General features: G+C 40.8%; 2 protein-coding genes across 2 annotated transcripts; one reads left to right on the plus strand and one right to left on the minus strand.

Annotated features, from left to right (window-relative positions):
* Positions 1-606: 606 nt before the first annotated feature.
* On the minus strand, positions 607-7,832 carry TRAPPC6B (trafficking protein particle complex subunit 6B). Its single transcript, XM_075425485.1, has 6 exons — positions 7,598-7,832; positions 7,453-7,520; positions 6,093-6,210; positions 4,506-4,589; positions 3,208-3,301; positions 607-2,538 (listed from the first exon to the last, which is right to left on the minus strand). Exons 1-6 carry the CDS (start codon positions 7,676-7,678, stop codon positions 2,507-2,509), a joined length of 477 nt encoding a protein of 158 aa, XP_075281600.1. The 5' UTR covers positions 7,679-7,832; the 3' UTR covers positions 607-2,506.
* Positions 7,833-8,623: 791 nt separating this feature from the next.
* On the plus strand, positions 8,624-18,220 carry PNN (pinin, desmosome associated protein). Its single transcript, XM_075425509.1, has 9 exons — positions 8,624-8,829; positions 9,134-9,205; positions 10,106-10,174; positions 11,333-11,405; positions 11,490-11,584; positions 13,554-13,629; positions 15,307-15,462; positions 15,545-15,683; positions 16,696-18,220. Exons 1-9 carry the CDS (start codon positions 8,717-8,719, stop codon positions 17,982-17,984), a joined length of 2,082 nt encoding a protein of 693 aa, XP_075281624.1. The 5' UTR covers positions 8,624-8,716; the 3' UTR covers positions 17,985-18,220.
* Positions 18,221-18,691: the final 471 nt, after the last annotated feature.

Raw genomic sequence — 18,691 nt, forward strand, 5'->3', positions numbered from 1 at the left:
GTGTTCTTATTGTGGTTTTTCTCATTCCTCATACTATTTAACAGCAGCCTTATTATAGAAATTTACACAACTTGGTCTAAGTATGTTGTTTTCAAACTTTGGTTCCTGAGCTTAAGCACTGCTAAGCACTTCAACTATAGCCGTAACTTACTATATACAGTAAGTTACTGAAACAATTATTATATAAAACATAAACATTACTACTTTCTGAGTAGTAATACTATTTTTTAGTAAAAAGTTGCAGAAACCAATGAAAATTAGGGCTGTATTCAATGCTTTTCAGAGAAGCATTTATTAAACAATGAAAAATTTTATTTTCTGTATGGTAACTTGACAAATACCTTAGCTTGCCTATTTATATATTTAGCTTGCCTATTTATATATTTAACATTGAATGCTTCGCCAAGAGTATCAGCATCTGCTTGGTACATGAATGACTCCCTCTGGTTCTAATTATCTTTAACAATTAAAAAATCCATGTTACAGGAACCATGGCTTCTGCTGATAGCAAGCTGATACACAGTATTAACTCACATCTGCTTTGTGTATATTGTAGAATTTAAGTCCCACCCCTCACTATTAAAAATAATCATTAACCACAACCAGTTACTGATAAACCTTTATTATGTCTTTTAATGACTGGCGCTTTTGTTTCTGGAACGGTAGTCTTAACTGTCAAGTGAAAAATCAAAGTGAGTTACAATAACTACTACAGTTTTAATTCTGGAGGTACAAGTAACAATAATTCTGTGCATGTTGATGCTGAATGTCTACCATGCTGCAGATGCCTGAAGTGTGATTTCGCTGAAATGCCCATCTATTAGACACGATGCAAGTTATTTCTGGTCTCTTGAGTGACATTTTCAGCATGTTGAAAGCAGGGTGAGCTGGCAACTGAAGAACCCCTGATATGCTAGAATAGCAGTTAGCTAATTCTCTAGCCCTCCAATTTCCAACAAATCTGAGCTATAAAAGGTGAATAACCACCATAGCCTTCGCACAAACTACCAGTATAAGAACACAGCGTTTTCAATCAGTCGAACAGCTGATCCCCACTGAGTATGTACCATACTACAGTAGTTACTTTCATCTTTGCTAGTTCTATAAACAGTGGGAGAGCATTCTGCTAGTTCAAGTTCTGCTCTAGATGCTTACTAGAACTGCCAAGTCATTCAGCTACAACTAATCTGAACTAGCATTCACAGTACCTGAAAAGATCTGAATTTGGTCACATCTTAAGCTCAAGTATAATAAACCCCTGGTGATCACATTTATAATCTATAGCTTGCCAGCTTGTAACAGCAATCTAGAAAAGGCTTGATCCGCTACAAACTTCAGACCTTCCCTAGAGCTTAGGGAAGAACAGCTTCCACTGTTCTTGCCCACCATGCAAATGGACAACATACACTTCTCCCAACACAAACTGTAGTTACAGCAAAGGTGCTATTTTAACATGTTAGCTTTTCCAGTTAGCCCATTATTTACTGGTCTCAAAGTAGAAACTGAATCTCTGTGACAAGGCATTCTCACACCTCTGAATGAACACCGTAAGTTTCTATCGTGATTCATTTGAAAGCCTAAGGCCTGAACCTGCCAACAGAAAAGACTTACAGGAAAATTCATTAAGAGTTTTAACAAGATGCTTTCATGCTTACCCACAGCAAGACACGTATCATTATGCAAATCTTGTAACAAGTAGTATCTAGCAAACCCCAATGAGGACATTGAAAACAAGAGTCTTTGTTATGTCTTTATAGCTTCTTGCAGGCCTAATCATCTTCATGCACACAATCATTACAGAAGCAAGTTGTAGCTAGCAATTAAAAACAATTATGTTAATATTGAGTTTATGCACAGTAAGCTAGAACAAATTTCCTTCTTTGGCCAGTACAGATGACCTTAGCTGTAAAATTATTCTGACACAAATAAACAGCTGCTAATTTTAGGGAGGTAGGAGAAACTGTTTAATTATGTAGAAGTAAGTTCTCAGAAGCTCTCCTTTCTACTGCCTGGTATCATTCCTACAAAGGAACTAAGCGTCCACTGAACACCTGTTAGGTCACGTGCTAATGGCTTCCTCAGAATAACACAAAAGCAATTGCTGCCTCACAGTTCAGAGTGAACAGGGAAAGGCAGCAGTTGGGCAATCATGTTAGGTGACACAAAACACATCAGTTTCTTATTCCAATTAAGTATTGGGCAGGCTTTTCTTCTGTCCTCAAAACATACCTCGGCTCTTCCATATGTGCTGTTTTGGTAATTGAAATATTTTGCTGAAAACTTGTGAGTAGACAGTTTTTACCATGTGGACATTAATACCTTGGTACAGAATGAACTGCATACCAACATAGAAGGATAGTGTTGTTATTTTGATGAATATTTATTATGTATTTTGGAATCGTGCTGCACATTGCTATAATTTACAAGCTACAGACAAAGCTGAACCAAGATAACTGAATCCACACACAAAGGATTTTTAAGGTAGATACCCAGATTTGAATGTGATCTACATCTTCTGTATCATCACCTGAAATTTACCTGCAAAGAAAAACCAAAGTCAGATCAAAGTATCATCACTAGAGCTATTTTTCGAAGTAATTATTTTCTTGTAATCATTTTGTTAAAAGAAATAGTAAGGAACATTTCAATCTTACGGTTTAATTGTGAACAATCTAGCCATTATTTAAAATTAGCATTTAAATTTAACTCCAGCTGAACAGCTTTTTCTTTCTTTTTTTTTTCTTTAAGTAGATCCATGTTCCATATCACCACAGTTTTGTCAGCTAAATTTAAAATTTGCACAATGTCTGTGGAAATTTTTAAATCCACCTTAAGTGGCTTAGGTAGTTACAAAGGACTTCACTTGCTTTCTTAGTGACTTATGTAGAGAAAAAGCATGTATCTGGTTGGTTTTCACTTGCTCAAATAGCCTTCTGGACGGACATCCTTATGCATTTGATGCTTCCAAATATAAATACAACTTTTTAGTTTTGCTTTCCAATCAATATCATGGAGGTTCACCCTCTGCCAGTATTTTTTAAACACTAAAGCATTTAGTAATAAGCCATATCCTGAAGTTCATACTGACTCCTATGGCCTAGCAGCTTCAAACTAATCCCACACCTTGATAAATGCCTACACAGCGATGGCATCAGTAAGGAAAGTTACAAAGCAAGCTAATAATTGAATACTCCAAGAACTACTTACATGCAGGCATTGATGAAACTTCAGCTGTTACAATACTCTTTATTCCCAAATTCGATAGGCCTCCTCTGATTAGTCCACAGGTAAATGCTAAATACTAAATATAAAGTTGCACTTTAAGTGTCAGAGGTGAAGCTTGCTGCTAAAGACTGAAACTAAGTACTCAAGAACAAGGCTTAACACCTGGACAATGTAAAACTATGGAGGTTTTGTTACTGTGCTTTAGAGACTTTGACATGTCTCTGACAGATCAAAGCTCCAATACTTGGTACAGCAGAGCTCACAATACAGATTTCTCTTGTTAGAGGCACTACCCTGAGTCACTCGTTTCTATTTCCATTAAAGCTGTAGGAACTTAATATCCTTAAAACAATGACTCCAAAGACTTGGCTGAAATTAGCAACTAGTATTGAAGTCAGCAAAGGAGAAACAGTCCAAGATAGCATTCCTGCACAGGCTGCATCTTGGAATACAAGTGCCTGCAGATATTTAGAATATAGATTGCAAAACAGAAGAAACATCTCACCAAACACACACACAAAAAAAATCCCAAGGACAGTAGCCTGCAATTGTGATGACTGAGAAAATCAAGAAGGAAAAAAACACAAAATGGAACTGAATGCCCCATTTCTTGCATCCACCTGAACCAAAGTGCTTTATAAGAGCTTCTGCAGAAGAACTGATTTTACTGACTTAAACTATTACCCTAACTCAGCACCTACACTCAAAACTATTTTTATTTGTGCAAGTTCTTTCTGAATGTTCATATAATCTCAGAAGCTTGTTCTAGGTAACAAACAGTATTTTCCAAATATGTTTTGGAAATTTTAAAAAAAGCTTCTGAGAGCACACGCTTCCCAAAGAGAAAGAATTTGTGTGATAGCGGCAGACAACTTCCTCTGGTCAGGCAACTCAAAACACAACAGCAGCAAGTTACATAACTATGACCATTTCTTGAATCATAAATCAAATCCACTGTTCTGAAAGAGGGTGCATTTTTAAAAAGCACAGGTTTTGGAGACTAAACTTTAACCGCCCTTTTGAAGAGTTTGTATCCACTCAGGCAACTCAAAACACAACAGCAGCAAGTTACATAACTATGACCATTTCTTGAATCATAAATCAAATCCACTGTTCTGAAAGAGGGTGCATTTTTAAAAAGCACAGGTTTTGGAGACTAAACTTTAACCGCCCTTTTGAAGAGTTTGTATCCACTCAGTTACAAAATTCAAAGTTATTATTAATAGACGAAGAGAATACAAATCAAACTGGTAGATCCCAAGGAGAAAACTGAAGGGTACCTTTGGTGCATGTTCTAAATACTGCTTTCCTGCAGACATTTGTGTCAAAAGACGAAATTTATTGTCTTGCAGAACATAAATACCCTGTTTAAAAAAAAAAAAAAGTTTTTTAGTTGAATGTGATCAACATTTAGTTGAATGTAATCAAGATTTTATGTGAAGGGATTTAATATGTAGATACAATATAAACGTTCTCAGGTTGAAAAATGAAGTTTTAGATTAAGGCATATGTGATTTAAGTTTAGACAGTATTATTTACTTACATGAAATATCAAAATAAAAGACACTTAATTGTGAGTTTACAGCAAAACCCCTAGATAAAGTTTATTTACAGTCTCCTTGGAAGACTTCTTCCAGTGCTCAGCAACAGTAGTTCCATATTAGAAAGTCTTTGCTAATATATCAAATGTATGCTGATTTTTTACATTCAAATCTTAATGTTTACATTTAAATTTTACATTTACATCTTCATTTGGTATGCAATTCAGTATTCTTCTTCTCAAATTCAGTGAGAATTATATTCTTTAATAGCGATAGAGGCAACAACACCCAGCAGATAATCAAATTAAAAGTCTAGTGGTATCTACATTACAATTTTGTGCCACAAATATGTATTTTAATAAATTAGGTATGAACACAATATAGCTTAATCTACACCCATCATTTTAATTTCTTTGCTAATGACTGTGCTAGAACCCTTCATAACCCTTGAAATTAAATTAAGGCTGCCTATATAGTTGATACCTAAGATCAATCCTGCAGCTTTCTTTGAATTCAAAAACAGATTTCTAAGGTAATAATGTTAAAGTTATAACTTGATAAACAGCTCACTGAAAAATAAAACCTATTTTATCTGGCACAATCCTTGTGCAAATGCTCTTGTTCCTACTTTGATACAACAGGAAAATGGCCATAAGAAAACCAGATCATTCAAAAGGAAAAATAATTTTTATTCTAATAAAATGACTCCTTAAATTATTTTGATCTTTCTTTAAGAACTGTGGCTGTTGATATAAAAAAGGACATAGACACAGTGCAATGTCACCAATGTACAAATTTGGGAAGTTTTTCAGCTGTTCCTTATATAAGTATGTTCAATAGAGTGCAACCAAGTGTCTCAGCTGCTGAAAACTATAAATATTATTCAAAATAAAAAAAATACTTCAAGACAGCCATTCTATCTAGATAGATGTCGAGACAGCAATATCACTTCTCACACTAGTTTCCTACTAAAATTCACTGGGAGATACATAAAAAAGTTCCTGTTTTAAGTGTTAATGAACTGTAATCATTGCTTTCCTGTCAGTCTGTAACTCTGCAACAGCGCATATGAAATTCAAAGCATTTAGTCTTTTCAAACAGGTCGGCAATAAAGACATCACAAGCAATTATTAAATTGTATTCTGAAGCTACATGTCAACATGAATCTTAAAAACATGCTTTATAAACAAAACATATAAAAAAAAGAATGCTTTGGGTTTCTGATCAGATAATTGATTCTAGACCAAGACAAATAAAAAATGCACTAGTAACTTGAAACAGCATTACTGATTTTGCAAGTTAAACCTTATTCTACAGCATTAGTACCTGATGATTAGTCCTTAGGTTATCTATTTGTTTTTTGAATACCGTTGTCCAAAAGTCTTTGCAAATGAACTTCATAATATCTAATTCATCCTTGAACCTGGCAGTATCTTTTGTAAACCTAAGGGGTGAGAAATATATCAATGATGAAGGTACGCACAACTTGACCGACTAAACAGAAAATATGAAAAAAATGGTACTACGCAAGATTATTTTTGAAGCTGTTATAAAATTATTTTCCAACCATTGTACAGTATGATTCTAGCACCACTCTGCATCCATCGAGTATTTTAACTTGAGAGCAACACAGTGTTATCTTAGTATCTGCAACATGACAGCAGAATAAAAGGTTTTAATTATACGATTATTAAAGACTGTTGAAGTACGGAAAGATGCAAAGCACTCCATCAGTGTTATCTTCAACTATATGTCTAAAACGAAGATAAAGCAAAAAGCTCGCATCTATACTACTGCTTGGAAGAAGTCCTTCAAATACAGAATCATAGAATGGTAAGGGTTGGAAGGGACCTTAAAGATCATCTAGTTCAAACCCCCCTGCCATGATCAGGGACACCTTCCACTAGACCAGGTTGCTCAGAGCTCCATCCAATATGGCCTTGAACACTTTCAGGGAGGGGGCATCCACAGCTTCTCTGGGCAACCTGTTCCAATGCCTCACCACCCTCATGGTGAAGAATTTCTTCCTAATATCTAATCTAAATCTGCCCTCTTTTAGTTTAGAAGCACTAACACATAGGAACAAAAATGTAAAACTTGCTCCTGTTGCCCAGAAAGAGATCTCTTTCTCTTGCTTATTTGAGAATTCTCTCCCTTCATCCTCCCTGAGGGTCTGCATCTGGCACTAAGGCCCCACTTTGCTCAACAGAAAGCAGGGCTTCAGAAGCTCAAGCATCTCCACACGACCTTGCAACAAAGGCGCCAAAGTTGGATGTGCAGCAAGGCATGGCGCATCCCCAAAGGGCCCGGGAAAACAACGAGGCAACGCGCTCGGCCGCGAAGCTGCAAGGACCAAGAGTGCTTTAGAGAAACAAAATAGAGGAGGCAATCATAAAATTATTCTTAAAAAAGAAATTTGAAACAGAAAAAAAATCGTGAAACACACCAGAAGTAGAAAACATGCAAACGTAGGTCTACAAGAAGGGCAATGAAAACGGACTATAAATGTTAAAAGTAGCCGTATACCCCGACTCAGCTTCCACGACGGAAAGCACTGGGGAGACAGCTCCAGAAGGGCCCCGCGGTGCCGGAACGCACCTCCCCGCCGCCACGCACGGTGCGAGGAACGGAGACGCCGGCAGCACAACCCTCCGCCCGCCCGCCCGGAGCGGCGGCGGGGACTCACCTCTCGATCAGCCCCTGCCCCACGCGGAAGCCCATGCCCTCCAGCTTGGTGGTGCAGCGGCCGTTCTCCTGCAAGACACGAGGCGCCGTCGCTTTACCCGGGGCCGCTGCCGGGCTGGGCCCCGGGCGGCCCCGGCCCCACTCACCCCCTCGCCCTGCTCGGCGGCGCGGTACAGCCCCGCCACCATCTCGCTGTGCAGCAGCAGGAACAGGGCCTCGTCCGCCATCTCCGCTCCGCCCTGCCCCTTCCGGACGCGCGGCGCGCCGGGGCCCCGTCAGCCTCCGGTGCTGCCGGCCGCGGCCTGAGGGGTTCTCCCCGCCGGGGAAGGCCTGCCGCGGCTGGCTGGCGCCGGCCGAAGCCTCTCCTGAGGCGGGAGAGGGCCTTACGTTATCGCTTTCCAGAGCCCGCTACCGCGGAGCGGGGCCGGAGCTGGGGGGGAAGGGGGAGAGGGTAGCGCCTTCAGAGCGCCGCCGGCTCATTCGCCCTCCGTTTTTCTGCCGCTTGGACACGGCAGCGGGCTCCGCGCCTCAGGGTTCGCCCCCGCCTCTCCGCTGGAACGGCACCGGCTGCCCGGCGGGGAAGAACCTCGCCGACCCCCGGCGTCAAGAGAACGCCCGGTAACGGGGTCTCACAGCCGCCACGCCGAGAGCCGCCTGGCAAGGCCCGAGCCACGCCGCCCCAGCTTACCAGCGGGAGGGCCCCGGGCAGCCGCCCAGCCCTTAGTAACGTCCCCGCCTATTGGCTCGCCTGGCGCGGCGGCCTCTGTAGTAAAGTGGTGATTGGCCCCCGCCCGAGCCGCCTGTGTGCTCGGTTGTCGACCCCATAGAGAGCGGGCAAAGTAGGATGCGTCCTACGTGGGTGGGGATAGACTTCCTCGAAGTGGCTCTTTGATTGGACTGCGGGAAATTGACGCATGAGTTCTTATTAGCTCTGAGCGATGTCACTCCGGCGGTCCCTGTAGTGATTCGTCGCGCTGGCAGGCAGAGGCTTCCGGTAATTGGTCAATCGGGATGCCAGTCTGCCTCTGAGCCCTGTGATTGGTGGGCGCCTTTCGAGAGCTTTTCTCGCAGGGAGGGCCCTTCCTCTCTTGCCCGCTGATTGGCGGTCGAGGGGGGCCGCCGAGGGCCTATTGGCTGCCCCGGCCCGGCCTGCGGCTGCCGGAGTGGTGGGCCGCCAGGCGGGCTGCGCGTGGGCGGGCCCTCTCCCTCCCCGTTACCCAGCGGTGCCTTGCGCTGGGCCCCGGCTAGGCCGCGCTGCGGGTGGGATGGCGGTGGCGGTGCGCGCGCTGCAGGAGCAGCTGGAGAAAGCCAAGGAAAGCCTCAAGCACGTGGACGAGAACATCCGCAAGCTCACGGGCCGGGACCCCAATGACGTGAGGTGAGGCGGGGGGGGGCGGCGGGGCCGTCAGGAGCGGCCCGGCCCGGGGCGGGGTGTGAGGGGAGCTGGCGCGCGCCGCGCCGTTGTCCTGAGGGAGGGCGGGAGGGCGATGAGGAGCTGCCCGCAGGCTGCGGCCCCCGCGCTCCTCTCTGGGCCATCACCGCTTCTCTGGCGCAGCGCGGGGGGGCGGAAAGGGCGGTGATGGCTGCGGGCGCCTCTGGCTGGGTGAGCTGCAGTCCCCGGGGAGGCTGTCCTCGTGGGGGCTGGGGGAGGTAGCACTAACAGCGGCCGCTGTCTCTTGCAGGCCGCCTCAAAACAGGCTGTTAGCCCTCACAGGCCCTGGTGGAGGTAGAGGGCGTGGGAGCTTATTGCTAAGGTAAGGAGCTGCAGAAAAGGGCGGCGGGTGGGTGGGTTGGGGGGGGGGTGTCTCCCACCCTTTGCCCTGGCATTGGTTTGCTGCCCTTACGCTGGGGTGGTTTATATTTCTCGTCTGGCCCCGTTGCTCAATGTGCTGCTGTTTCAGTAAGAAGGCACCAAAGCTGGCCTACAGGGCTTTGGGGTTTTATGTCACCGCCTGAAATTTGAAGTATCTTCTCATTCTAAGTTGTAACAAGTTTGAAAAGGTGATTTTTCCCTAACCTTTCCAGCTGTTAGACAGAAAAATCAGGGGAAACATCGAAGTTAAAGGATGTGTTATGTGGTATCTGGGATCTAGGCTCTTTAAAATCATTTAAAATCAGTCTGTTGGCAGTTGAGAAACTGGTAGCTGTTCCAGCAAGAACAGAAAGAGTTGTTGTCAGGAATTTTAAAACACGTGTAGCTAAAACCACTAGCGTTTTGATGTGGGTTTTCTTTTACTGTCTGTCTGTCTTCTCCCCCCTCCCCACTACAATGAAAAGGCCAATTTTTGTTCAGTAGTTCTTTTTTAATGCAGTATGTAATGGATTTTTTTTGTCAAACTTCAGTCTTAAACTACTAGTTAAGGCTTAATACATCTTGAAAACTATGGCAAATAATGAAGACTTGAACATAATGGGACTCCTTGTTTTAGTGTAGCTGCTCCATTAAATAAGTGCAGAAACTCAATTTTAAATTAGTTGGTCCACAAGCAGTATGTTTGAACACTTTATTGTAGTGGTAACAGTACATGATGATAGAGCTGAGTAAAATTTATTGTTACTTCATGACCACAAAGCCAAAATACAGTTTGTGCAGGCTTAAGGTGGTCATGGGGTTAGCCTAACTTGTTCTGAGATCACAAGTGTTTTCTTTTTAGGCGTGGATTCTCGGATAGTGGAGGAGGACCCCCAGCCAAACAGAGGGACCTTGAAGGGGCATCCAGTAGGTGGGTGGAAAAACTGATGTGGAGAACTTGCTTTATCAGAATAAGAATTTATGACAGTAGATTTTAAATACTTAGATTCAATAACTGTTATTAACCGGTGACCTCCATTGTCGTCTTCAGAAATTACATGTTCAAGACTTGTTGGAAATATGTTTGGATGATAGTAAATGACTCTAGTGAAATCTTTTTTTCTTTCCCCCACACCTTATAGCAATATAAATATTGTGGCAATAATATAAAGATATAGCAATACAAAAAGATGCTGGGAATTTTCTGTTTTACTTGGTATACAGTCTTCTGTATTATATTCTGTTTAGTAGCCCAGATTTGTTTTACAGTAGACACGAATTATGACAGAGATCTCCTGTTCAATAAATTGAATGTGTACAATGTACAATAGACTTTGAGCGTTCCGTCCAGATGCAGATCCATTAGTTGTGACTGATTATAGTGAGCTTCTTTCTGTGGGTACTTACGTGCAGTGGTAGCTCTGGACTAAAGCAAGGCTTGCTTTTGAATTTTTGAGTTCATGCAAAATGAGTACTGTGAAATGGCTTTACCAGTAGTAAAGTGCTGTGCCACAAAGCTGGGAGTGAAAGCTGAAAATAACTTTTATTTAACGCGCTGTTTAGTTGTTCTTTGTTAAAGCCTCAGTTCATCCAAGTTCTCAGGTCCTAAGTGTTCTGCCCCACCTCACCTGTTTTCTAGGTATCTGCCTAGGTAACTTAAATAGCATTTCCTGTGTGAAAAATCGTACCAGCCTTTATATCTTGATGCATCTACATCTGCCTCGTGATCCACGTATGCCAGTAGCCATTTCAGAGATTCTGGAAAAAGAAAGGTGCAAACATTAAAAAAAACAAGAAATAAATTCCAAAGGTATTCTAAAAAGTCAAATATGGTAGTAATGTGGCCTTTTCCTTTTTACTTTACCATGCAAGTTGTATTAAAACTTACACTGTTTCCTCTCACTGATTTTTACCAGCAGTAGATTCTGTCTGTAAAATGGTGCTTGCTGGTCATTGGAACATTCCACTTTTCACTGGAAGTGTTGCTTCTTCTGACTAGATATGCTGACTTGTATTTTTCTTGTGTTAGAACAGATGCTGTCCTAAATATGTGTTCTCTAGTGACCACTAATGCTTTTTTCTTCCTCAGGCTGGGTGGAGAACGTCGGACGAGAAGAGAATCACGCCAAGAAAGCGACGCAGAGGATGATGACATTAAAAAGGTAATACATGATAAAGGGAGCTATGCAGGAAGAAACATACTTATCTGGAACATAAACAAAGTAGCTTGTTTTTCTTTGTTGCAGCCAGCGTTGCCATCTTCTGTTGTTGCTACCTCCAAAGAGCGAACACGTCGAGACCTTATACAAGATCAAAATATGGATGAGAAGGGAAAACAAAGGTATGCAGAAATCTCCTTTAAGCACTAACATGGTAATTCTGAGTGCTAGCATAGAAGTACCTTTAGATTTAAAAAGCATTATATAGATGCTGTCATGTATCAAAGATGATGTTGAAGAGGTACCATAAGGATATAAAATTGATTTTTAAAAAAATATTCTCTCAAAATACTTCACAGCAGTAACAACACATCATTACTTCACGTAACTGACAGAGGTGCTATTTCTCAGGCCACCTACAGGAATAGCCTTGCTAGTGCTGTTGTAACTGTTTGTCTTTGAGTAAGGCAGAAATATATATAGCTTTGTTGGTTGCTTAGTGTTTTGGACTGTTAGAACTGTGTTGATACATCATTTTGTTGGTTGAAGGAGGCTTTCAGGTGTGGGGTTTTTCCCTCCTTTTTTTTTTTTTTTTTTCTTCTTTAGTGCAGTAATTCCATCATGTTTCTGTTCTCTTATTACTTTCAGGCTGATTATTGCGTATACAGTCTGACCTTCCCTTTGTCTGCTTCTTTTTAGATTCATCCTATCTATAACTCCTTTTTTCCTATGTTTTATTTGTGTCAGGGTAGGTCATAAAAATTCTTGCTAAAATGCAGTTTTGTTGGGAAGAGGTGTTGGAAAAGCAAACATGCAACCGTGTTCAACCTCTTGGACTCCATCCACTGCGGTCTGCAGCTCACCTTGTGCAATAGTAACCCATACCTCAAATAAATAGAAGAGTGGGAGCTGGAATAAGGAACCGTAGAGAGCTTCTCTGATAAGGACCACAGGTCAATTACCATAGAAAAGGCACTTTGCTCACTTCTTTTACAGTAACAACACCACTAACAGACTGCTGTTGTTTCCACCGCCAGTTTCCAACTGCTTTCCTCATAGAAAGACTTTCAGAATTGTTAGTGAACTTCCTAGAGCTTCAGGCACTAAAAGTTTGTTTCCTCAATTGTAGTTTTACTGTTTTGCACTTCAGTAGGCTTCTGTGGAGTTAGAAAACTGGTATTGATCTCTGTGTGATTTGTGGTGGAAAGAGGGTCTTTAAGAGGACAGCTTCCATCACACTCCAGATTTTGCTCAGTGTCTTCTGGGATGTCATTCACATACAAATAGACTTTGAGTAACCTCTAGCTCTCAATTATTTATTTGTTCCCATTTCTACTGTTTAGTATACAAGTACCTTTACCTTTCCATGTCAGGTTTTTGCCACCGTAGTAGAGTGGTACTGAGTGAAGGGAGTAGCATTCCCTTTCTCTCGTAATTGGGTAAAAGTTCAAGGTGTATAAGAGAGTCTGCCTCTTGCTGTAAAGGCTTAATTTGGTACTAAATGGAAAGAAATAAAAGGTGAAATTTGATAAATTATTTGTTGTTCAGGAGAAAGAAATTCCTTGAAGAATTTTACATAGTTTTCTCAAAACAACACTTAACTGGATGAGAGCAGTTCTGGTTTCATCCCACAGTGCAGTGTCTCATTGTAGAAGATACTGCTAGGTAAAGTGTGACAGATAAGCTTTCACTCCCCTGTGGTTCCATTTCTCCTTAATCCTCTGAGTGGGCGGGGTGTACATTTTTCAGAAAGCCCAATGACCGTCCAGTTCACTGCCTTATTGATAGCTCATGCTGTATTTACCCAACCTTTTCTTCGGTACTCTGCTTTTGGATTTATTTTTTTTAGTATTTCCTTGATGTCATTATTTCCAGATGTAAAATGTGCAGGCTTCCAGTTTTTCCAGAGCGAACTCTGCTGTGTTATGGATAAGAGTTGTGCCTTGCTCTTAAGCAAAATATGATATGTCACTGTAAATTATATCCTTGACTCTTGGCACAGTCAGTATGTGTTCTGTTGCTAATGGCCTTGAGTAATACTGAGCCTTTAAAAATAAACGTCTCTGAGGTAGAAAGTTTCTCTGATTGTTCATTTAAATAAAGATGCCAGTCCTTGAACTGAATTTCAAACTTCTTTTTGTTTTTATTCAGGAATCGACGTATATTTGGCTTGTTGATGGGCACTCTACAAAAATTTAAGCAGGAGTCCACAGTTGCTACTGAGAAGGTACTTATTTTTACTTCTATCAGACTGTAAATAATAAAGCAAAATTGTGTGGTTAAGCTGCTTCAGATGGGAATGAAAATTCCCCACTGTGTAGGTTGCAGGTGCAACAAGTAAGAGTGCTTGTAGGTTTTGGTTGCTTTAGTTTAGTGGAATTGGGGTGGGAGGCAGGAAAGGGACTAACAATTTCATGTCTTTACAATGCTGTTTCTAACCATTGCAGAAGTGAAAAGGCAGTGTTTTGCTGATATTTTTTTTAATTGCTCTACATTTTTGAAACATGTAAAACACGAAATAGATTATCTTTTTTCTTGTTTACATTATTTGGGGATCATTTCAAAGTAAATGGAATTCAATTGGGTAACTTTAATAGGTCATAGGCTACTTCTGTCACTAATCGTGATTCAGTATTGCTGAAGCAGTGCCCACCTGATGTGTTCCAGATGTTTCAATTACAACCAAGTATACAGAAATGCATGGTTGTATTATGCTGTTTGACTACAAATGGCTTTCACCCTCCCAGTATAGATAACAAGAATTCCTCTTTTTGATAAATCCATATGTGATCTATTGACGTGAAGGCCTTGCGTAGCTTAGTGGTGACTTCAAAAAAGTGGTATATAAGATGGTGGTAACTTTATTCCTAGTATGCCCTTTTAAATTGTGGAGGCTATGGTATTTGTTTACTGTTGCCCTAAAAGGGTTATTCAGTTAATACTAATAACCTTTAAATTAAAAACAGTGTTTGAAATTTCTATTTTCAGCAGTCTGGTGGAAGCAGATACAAAGTCTCTAAACTTAAAACCTTTTGTGTGTAGTGTTAGCATCGCTGGCTTGCAGTGTTGATATTGATTACTTTCAGATTCAGTATTTGGATACCCTGCTGTTTTGTCTAAATTGTCATGTAGTGCATGAGAAAGGACCAAAGTTCTCTGTTGCCTGCTAGCCTTTAGAACAAGAAGCTATTGATTAGGATGGTTTAGAAACGTGGAGTCCTTATCTAATTTATAGTACTATGTGTTTGCATAAAGAGATTTTGAGGCGTTAACTGCTCTTTACAATATTTTTCTGAGAATTTGTACAGGCATTGTTCTTACTGTCAATGAAGATAGAGGACTGAGGAGTTTTATAATACAGCTATTTTGTTATCCAGGCACTAAATTGTATTTTTTTTTTGTGAGCATATGGCTGTCTAGGGTATACAAACAGGGCTTTCCTGGATTATAGTAGTAGATCTAATTAGCCGTGAATATACTAGAAGTATTTGCAATGTAATTTATTTTGCTAGTCACAAACATCAGTCTGGTCCTGCACTTGTTTCTGGGGGAGTTGACTTCTTTTTCCTTCCAAGTGGAATCCCTGCAATCTATTTCTTTTTTTTCTGCTGTTGGGGAAAAAAAGCATGTTGAAGCTTGTATTGGAAATCCAAATCCAAATGGATGATAGAAAAGCACACAGAAATCCACACGGGCCCATAATTTTGTGGGTAACCCACAAAAAATTAGCTGCCAAGAAGCAATGACACTCTTTTTTTCCATTACCTGTAACTTAGGAAATATTTCTTAATGTGTTTTTAGGAATGCCTTTAATGATGTAAATATTCAGAATTTTAATTGGACCAAACTAGAACACTTTCTTGATTAAGAAAAAATATTTAAGATACTTCTTTGTTTATTGTAGCAAAAGAGACGACAAGAAATTGAACAAAAACTTGAAGTGCAGGCAGAGGAAGAAAGAAAGCAAGTTGAAAATGAGAGGAGAGAACTCTTTGAAGAAAGACGTGCTAAACAGACAGAGCTGCGGTTACTGGAGCAAAAAGTTGAGCTTGCTCAGTTGGTGAGTTTTAGTTTTGCTCTTGATCTTTCTCTCATTTAAATTATTCTTGTGTGTCTTAGGGTTATTTTCTTTCATTTCTCAGCAAGAAGAATGGAATGAACATAACGCTAAAATAATTAAATACATAAGAACGAAGACAAGACCCCACTTATTCTACATACCTGGCAGAATGTGTCCTGCTACGCAGAAGTTGGTGGAAGAGTCACAGAAAAAGATGAATGGTAAGTGGCCTTTGTGATACAAAGGCTTTTGTTCTTGCCCCACTTTGATGTTTTTGCAGTACAAATTTTCAAGTTTCTCTGCTTAAATACACGAATTTCATGGTTAGGATGAACTGAGTGTTCTTGCACCGGCGTTCATCATAAGTGAACGTTACTCTTTCAGTGACTTATTTTTATGTTGGATGTGCTTTGATTCTCTTACAAGAAGTCAGAAGAGGTGTATGCATAATCTGAGGTATGTGTTTAAAACATAGTCTTTTATATTAATGCCAATGCAGCAGCTTAGTTTTTGAAAAGGCAGACTCTGTGGATTGAAGATCCAAGGAAATGCAGGTTTTCGCAAAGGATTTGAGAAGCATTTTCTTAAGCACAACACTAGAACTTTATGATATAATTTTTTACCTTAATGTGTATTCATTTCTGTTTCACAGGATGACCATATTTTTCTTTTGGAAAACAGTTTAAAATACTGCAGTTGATGGTAGTCCTACTGTTCTTTTTTATTAACCTGAGAATGTATTGGGGGTTTTTTCTTAAGGAGCTTTTCTTCATTGTGTGGGGCTGGGGGACAAGAGAAGCTAGCTTACCTGTCTGAATAGCTTACATTATTTAAGCTTTCTTGATACCTAACCAGCTTTTTGATGATTCTTGCTGTCTTGTGTTTACCTTAGGAAGTATAACCTTGTTAATATATAAATACCAGGAAACTAAGGTATTATTTTGATACCCTGTTGGTTGGATTGATTTTAATGAAGTCAAACTCTTTTAGTTAGCTTAGATTTAAGGCTTTACTGCTCTGATACTCAGCTGAGCTGACTATCCCGTTTGCTTTGTTGTCTTAAGGTAACTAGAAGTCTTATATGCATGAATGGCTTGCTACTTCAGAATTAATAAGGATACAATATTCATAAGTTAAAACAATTTGGTAACTTATTAGCTCATTGTTAAGGGGAAGATAGACTTCAGTGTCTGTAGATTATCTGAAACTATTATTTTTGCATTTATTCCCTAGCACTCTTTGAAAGCAGGCGAAATGAATTTGCAGAGCAGATTAACAAAATGGAGGCCAGGCCCAGAAGGCATCCTGTGAAGGAAAAAGAACAGCAGGAGGTGCAGCACGAAGAAAAGAAGGAAGAACAGAACAAGGAGCAGGAAGAGGGTAAGGTGGCTCAGCAGGTGGAAGAGATGGAGACAGGTAATCAGCACAATGATGTAGAAATGGAGGAGGTAGGGGAGGAAAAGGGGAAAATAGGTTCAGGGCATAGCGATGCAGAGAAAGAACAGGAAGAGGATGAACAGAAACATGAAATGGAGATTAAAGTAGAAGAGACTACCGAGGTGAGGGAGAATGACAAGCAACAGGATGGTCAGCATGAAGAGGTCGCAGTTGTAAAAGAGGAAAGTGAAAACATTCAGCCAGTGGATAATGAGCAGGACGTGGCTGAAATGAATGAGACAGATAGTGTAGAGCCTGTAGAAAATGAAAATGGCAAAGAAGTGGAACCAGAAACAGATTGTGATGCTCAGCCAGAAAAAGAGAGTAATGTTCCTTCTCCTGAGAAGGAGAAAGGTATCAAACCAGACACTGAAGCTGAACCTGAAGAAAAACAGGAGAAGGCACCTGAAGCTCAGCCAGAACCTGTGGCTGAGGCTGTATCTCAGCCGCAGTCTGTGCCACTGCCGCAGTCACCTCAGTTGTCTCAGTCCACTCAGGATACAGAGCCCCAGGCAGACAAGGATGAAAATGCTGTGGTGTCTGCAAAGGTTGTTGAGGCACAGACAGAGCAGAGTCAGACACCAAGTGTAGAAATTAAAAGTAAGACTAGGAGTAGAAGCAGGGGTAGGGCAGGGAACAAAACTGGTAAGAGTCATAGCCGTAGTAGCAGCAGCAGTAGTAGCAGTAGTACTTCAAGCAGTACTACTAGTGGAAGTAGTTCCAGCACTGGCAGCAGTAGCAGTCGGAGTAGTTCCACCAGCAGCAGCACTACAAGTGGAACTACTAGCAGGGACAGTAGCAGCAGTAGCTCTACCAGTAGTGAAAGTAGAAGTCGAAGCCGAGGAAGAGGGCATAATAGAGACAGAAAACGCAGAAGGAGCACAGACAGGAAGCGAAGGGATGCGTCAGGAGTAGATAGAAGTCACAAGTCATCAAAAGGTGGGAATAGAGATACCAAAAGCTCAAAGGATAAAAGTTCAAGATCTGACAGAAAGAGGTCTATATCAGAAAGTAGTCGGTCAGGCAAGAGAACTTCACGGAGTGAAAGAGACCGTAAATCAGACAGGAAAGACAAAAGGCGTTAACAGAAGAGACCAAGCTTCCTTAGCCTAATCTTTGCAGCGGAAGATTATTTGAGTGAAAGGATTCCTTGTGAGGAGGAGGAGAAGGCTGCCTTAAGAATTGCATGCTGTAAAAAATCTTTTGGAAAAATGCAGACTGTTTACCAGGCATTCTTGTACTTTTTACATAATTTTGTAGAAGGTTACTTACCAAAATTATGTGAAGTTCCTGAAAATGTAAAAATAAAAGATTAACACTCCTTTGCATCTTTTTTAAATATCCTGTACTCATTAAGATCCTCTGTATATTTTAATAGGTAAACCTTTAAGTAGGTGTGATCACTTCTTCTGTATCATACACTTTTTTTTTTTTTGTAGAAATAAATGTGCATTTTAAATAAATTGTTTGAGATGTCCTGTTGACAATTAAATACCCCTTTTAGATCATATGTAGGGAGGCAGTGTTGCAGAAAACCTAAGATTTTGCTTTCCCCCTCTATTCCTTGCAAGAATGAGAATCTGAAGACCCAGTAAAGGGAGTAATCTCTCCTGTGCTGGGTAGGAAAGGAATGTAATGGATTTGGATCTATACCTTTTGTTTTCTTCTGTAATGACAAACTCTGACTCCATTCTATCTTCCGGTTTTAGAAAACTTTTTCCTGTCCATAGGCAAGCAGTGATTAAATGGGAATGTTAACACCAGCCAAGATAGCTCCAGTCAGTCTGGAATA

This window comes from Opisthocomus hoazin, chromosome 7 (assembly GCF_030867145.1).
Source record: "Opisthocomus hoazin isolate bOpiHoa1 chromosome 7, bOpiHoa1.hap1, whole genome shotgun sequence".
In the NCBI taxonomy this organism is placed as follows: Eukaryota; Metazoa; Chordata; class Aves; order Opisthocomiformes; family Opisthocomidae; genus Opisthocomus; species Opisthocomus hoazin.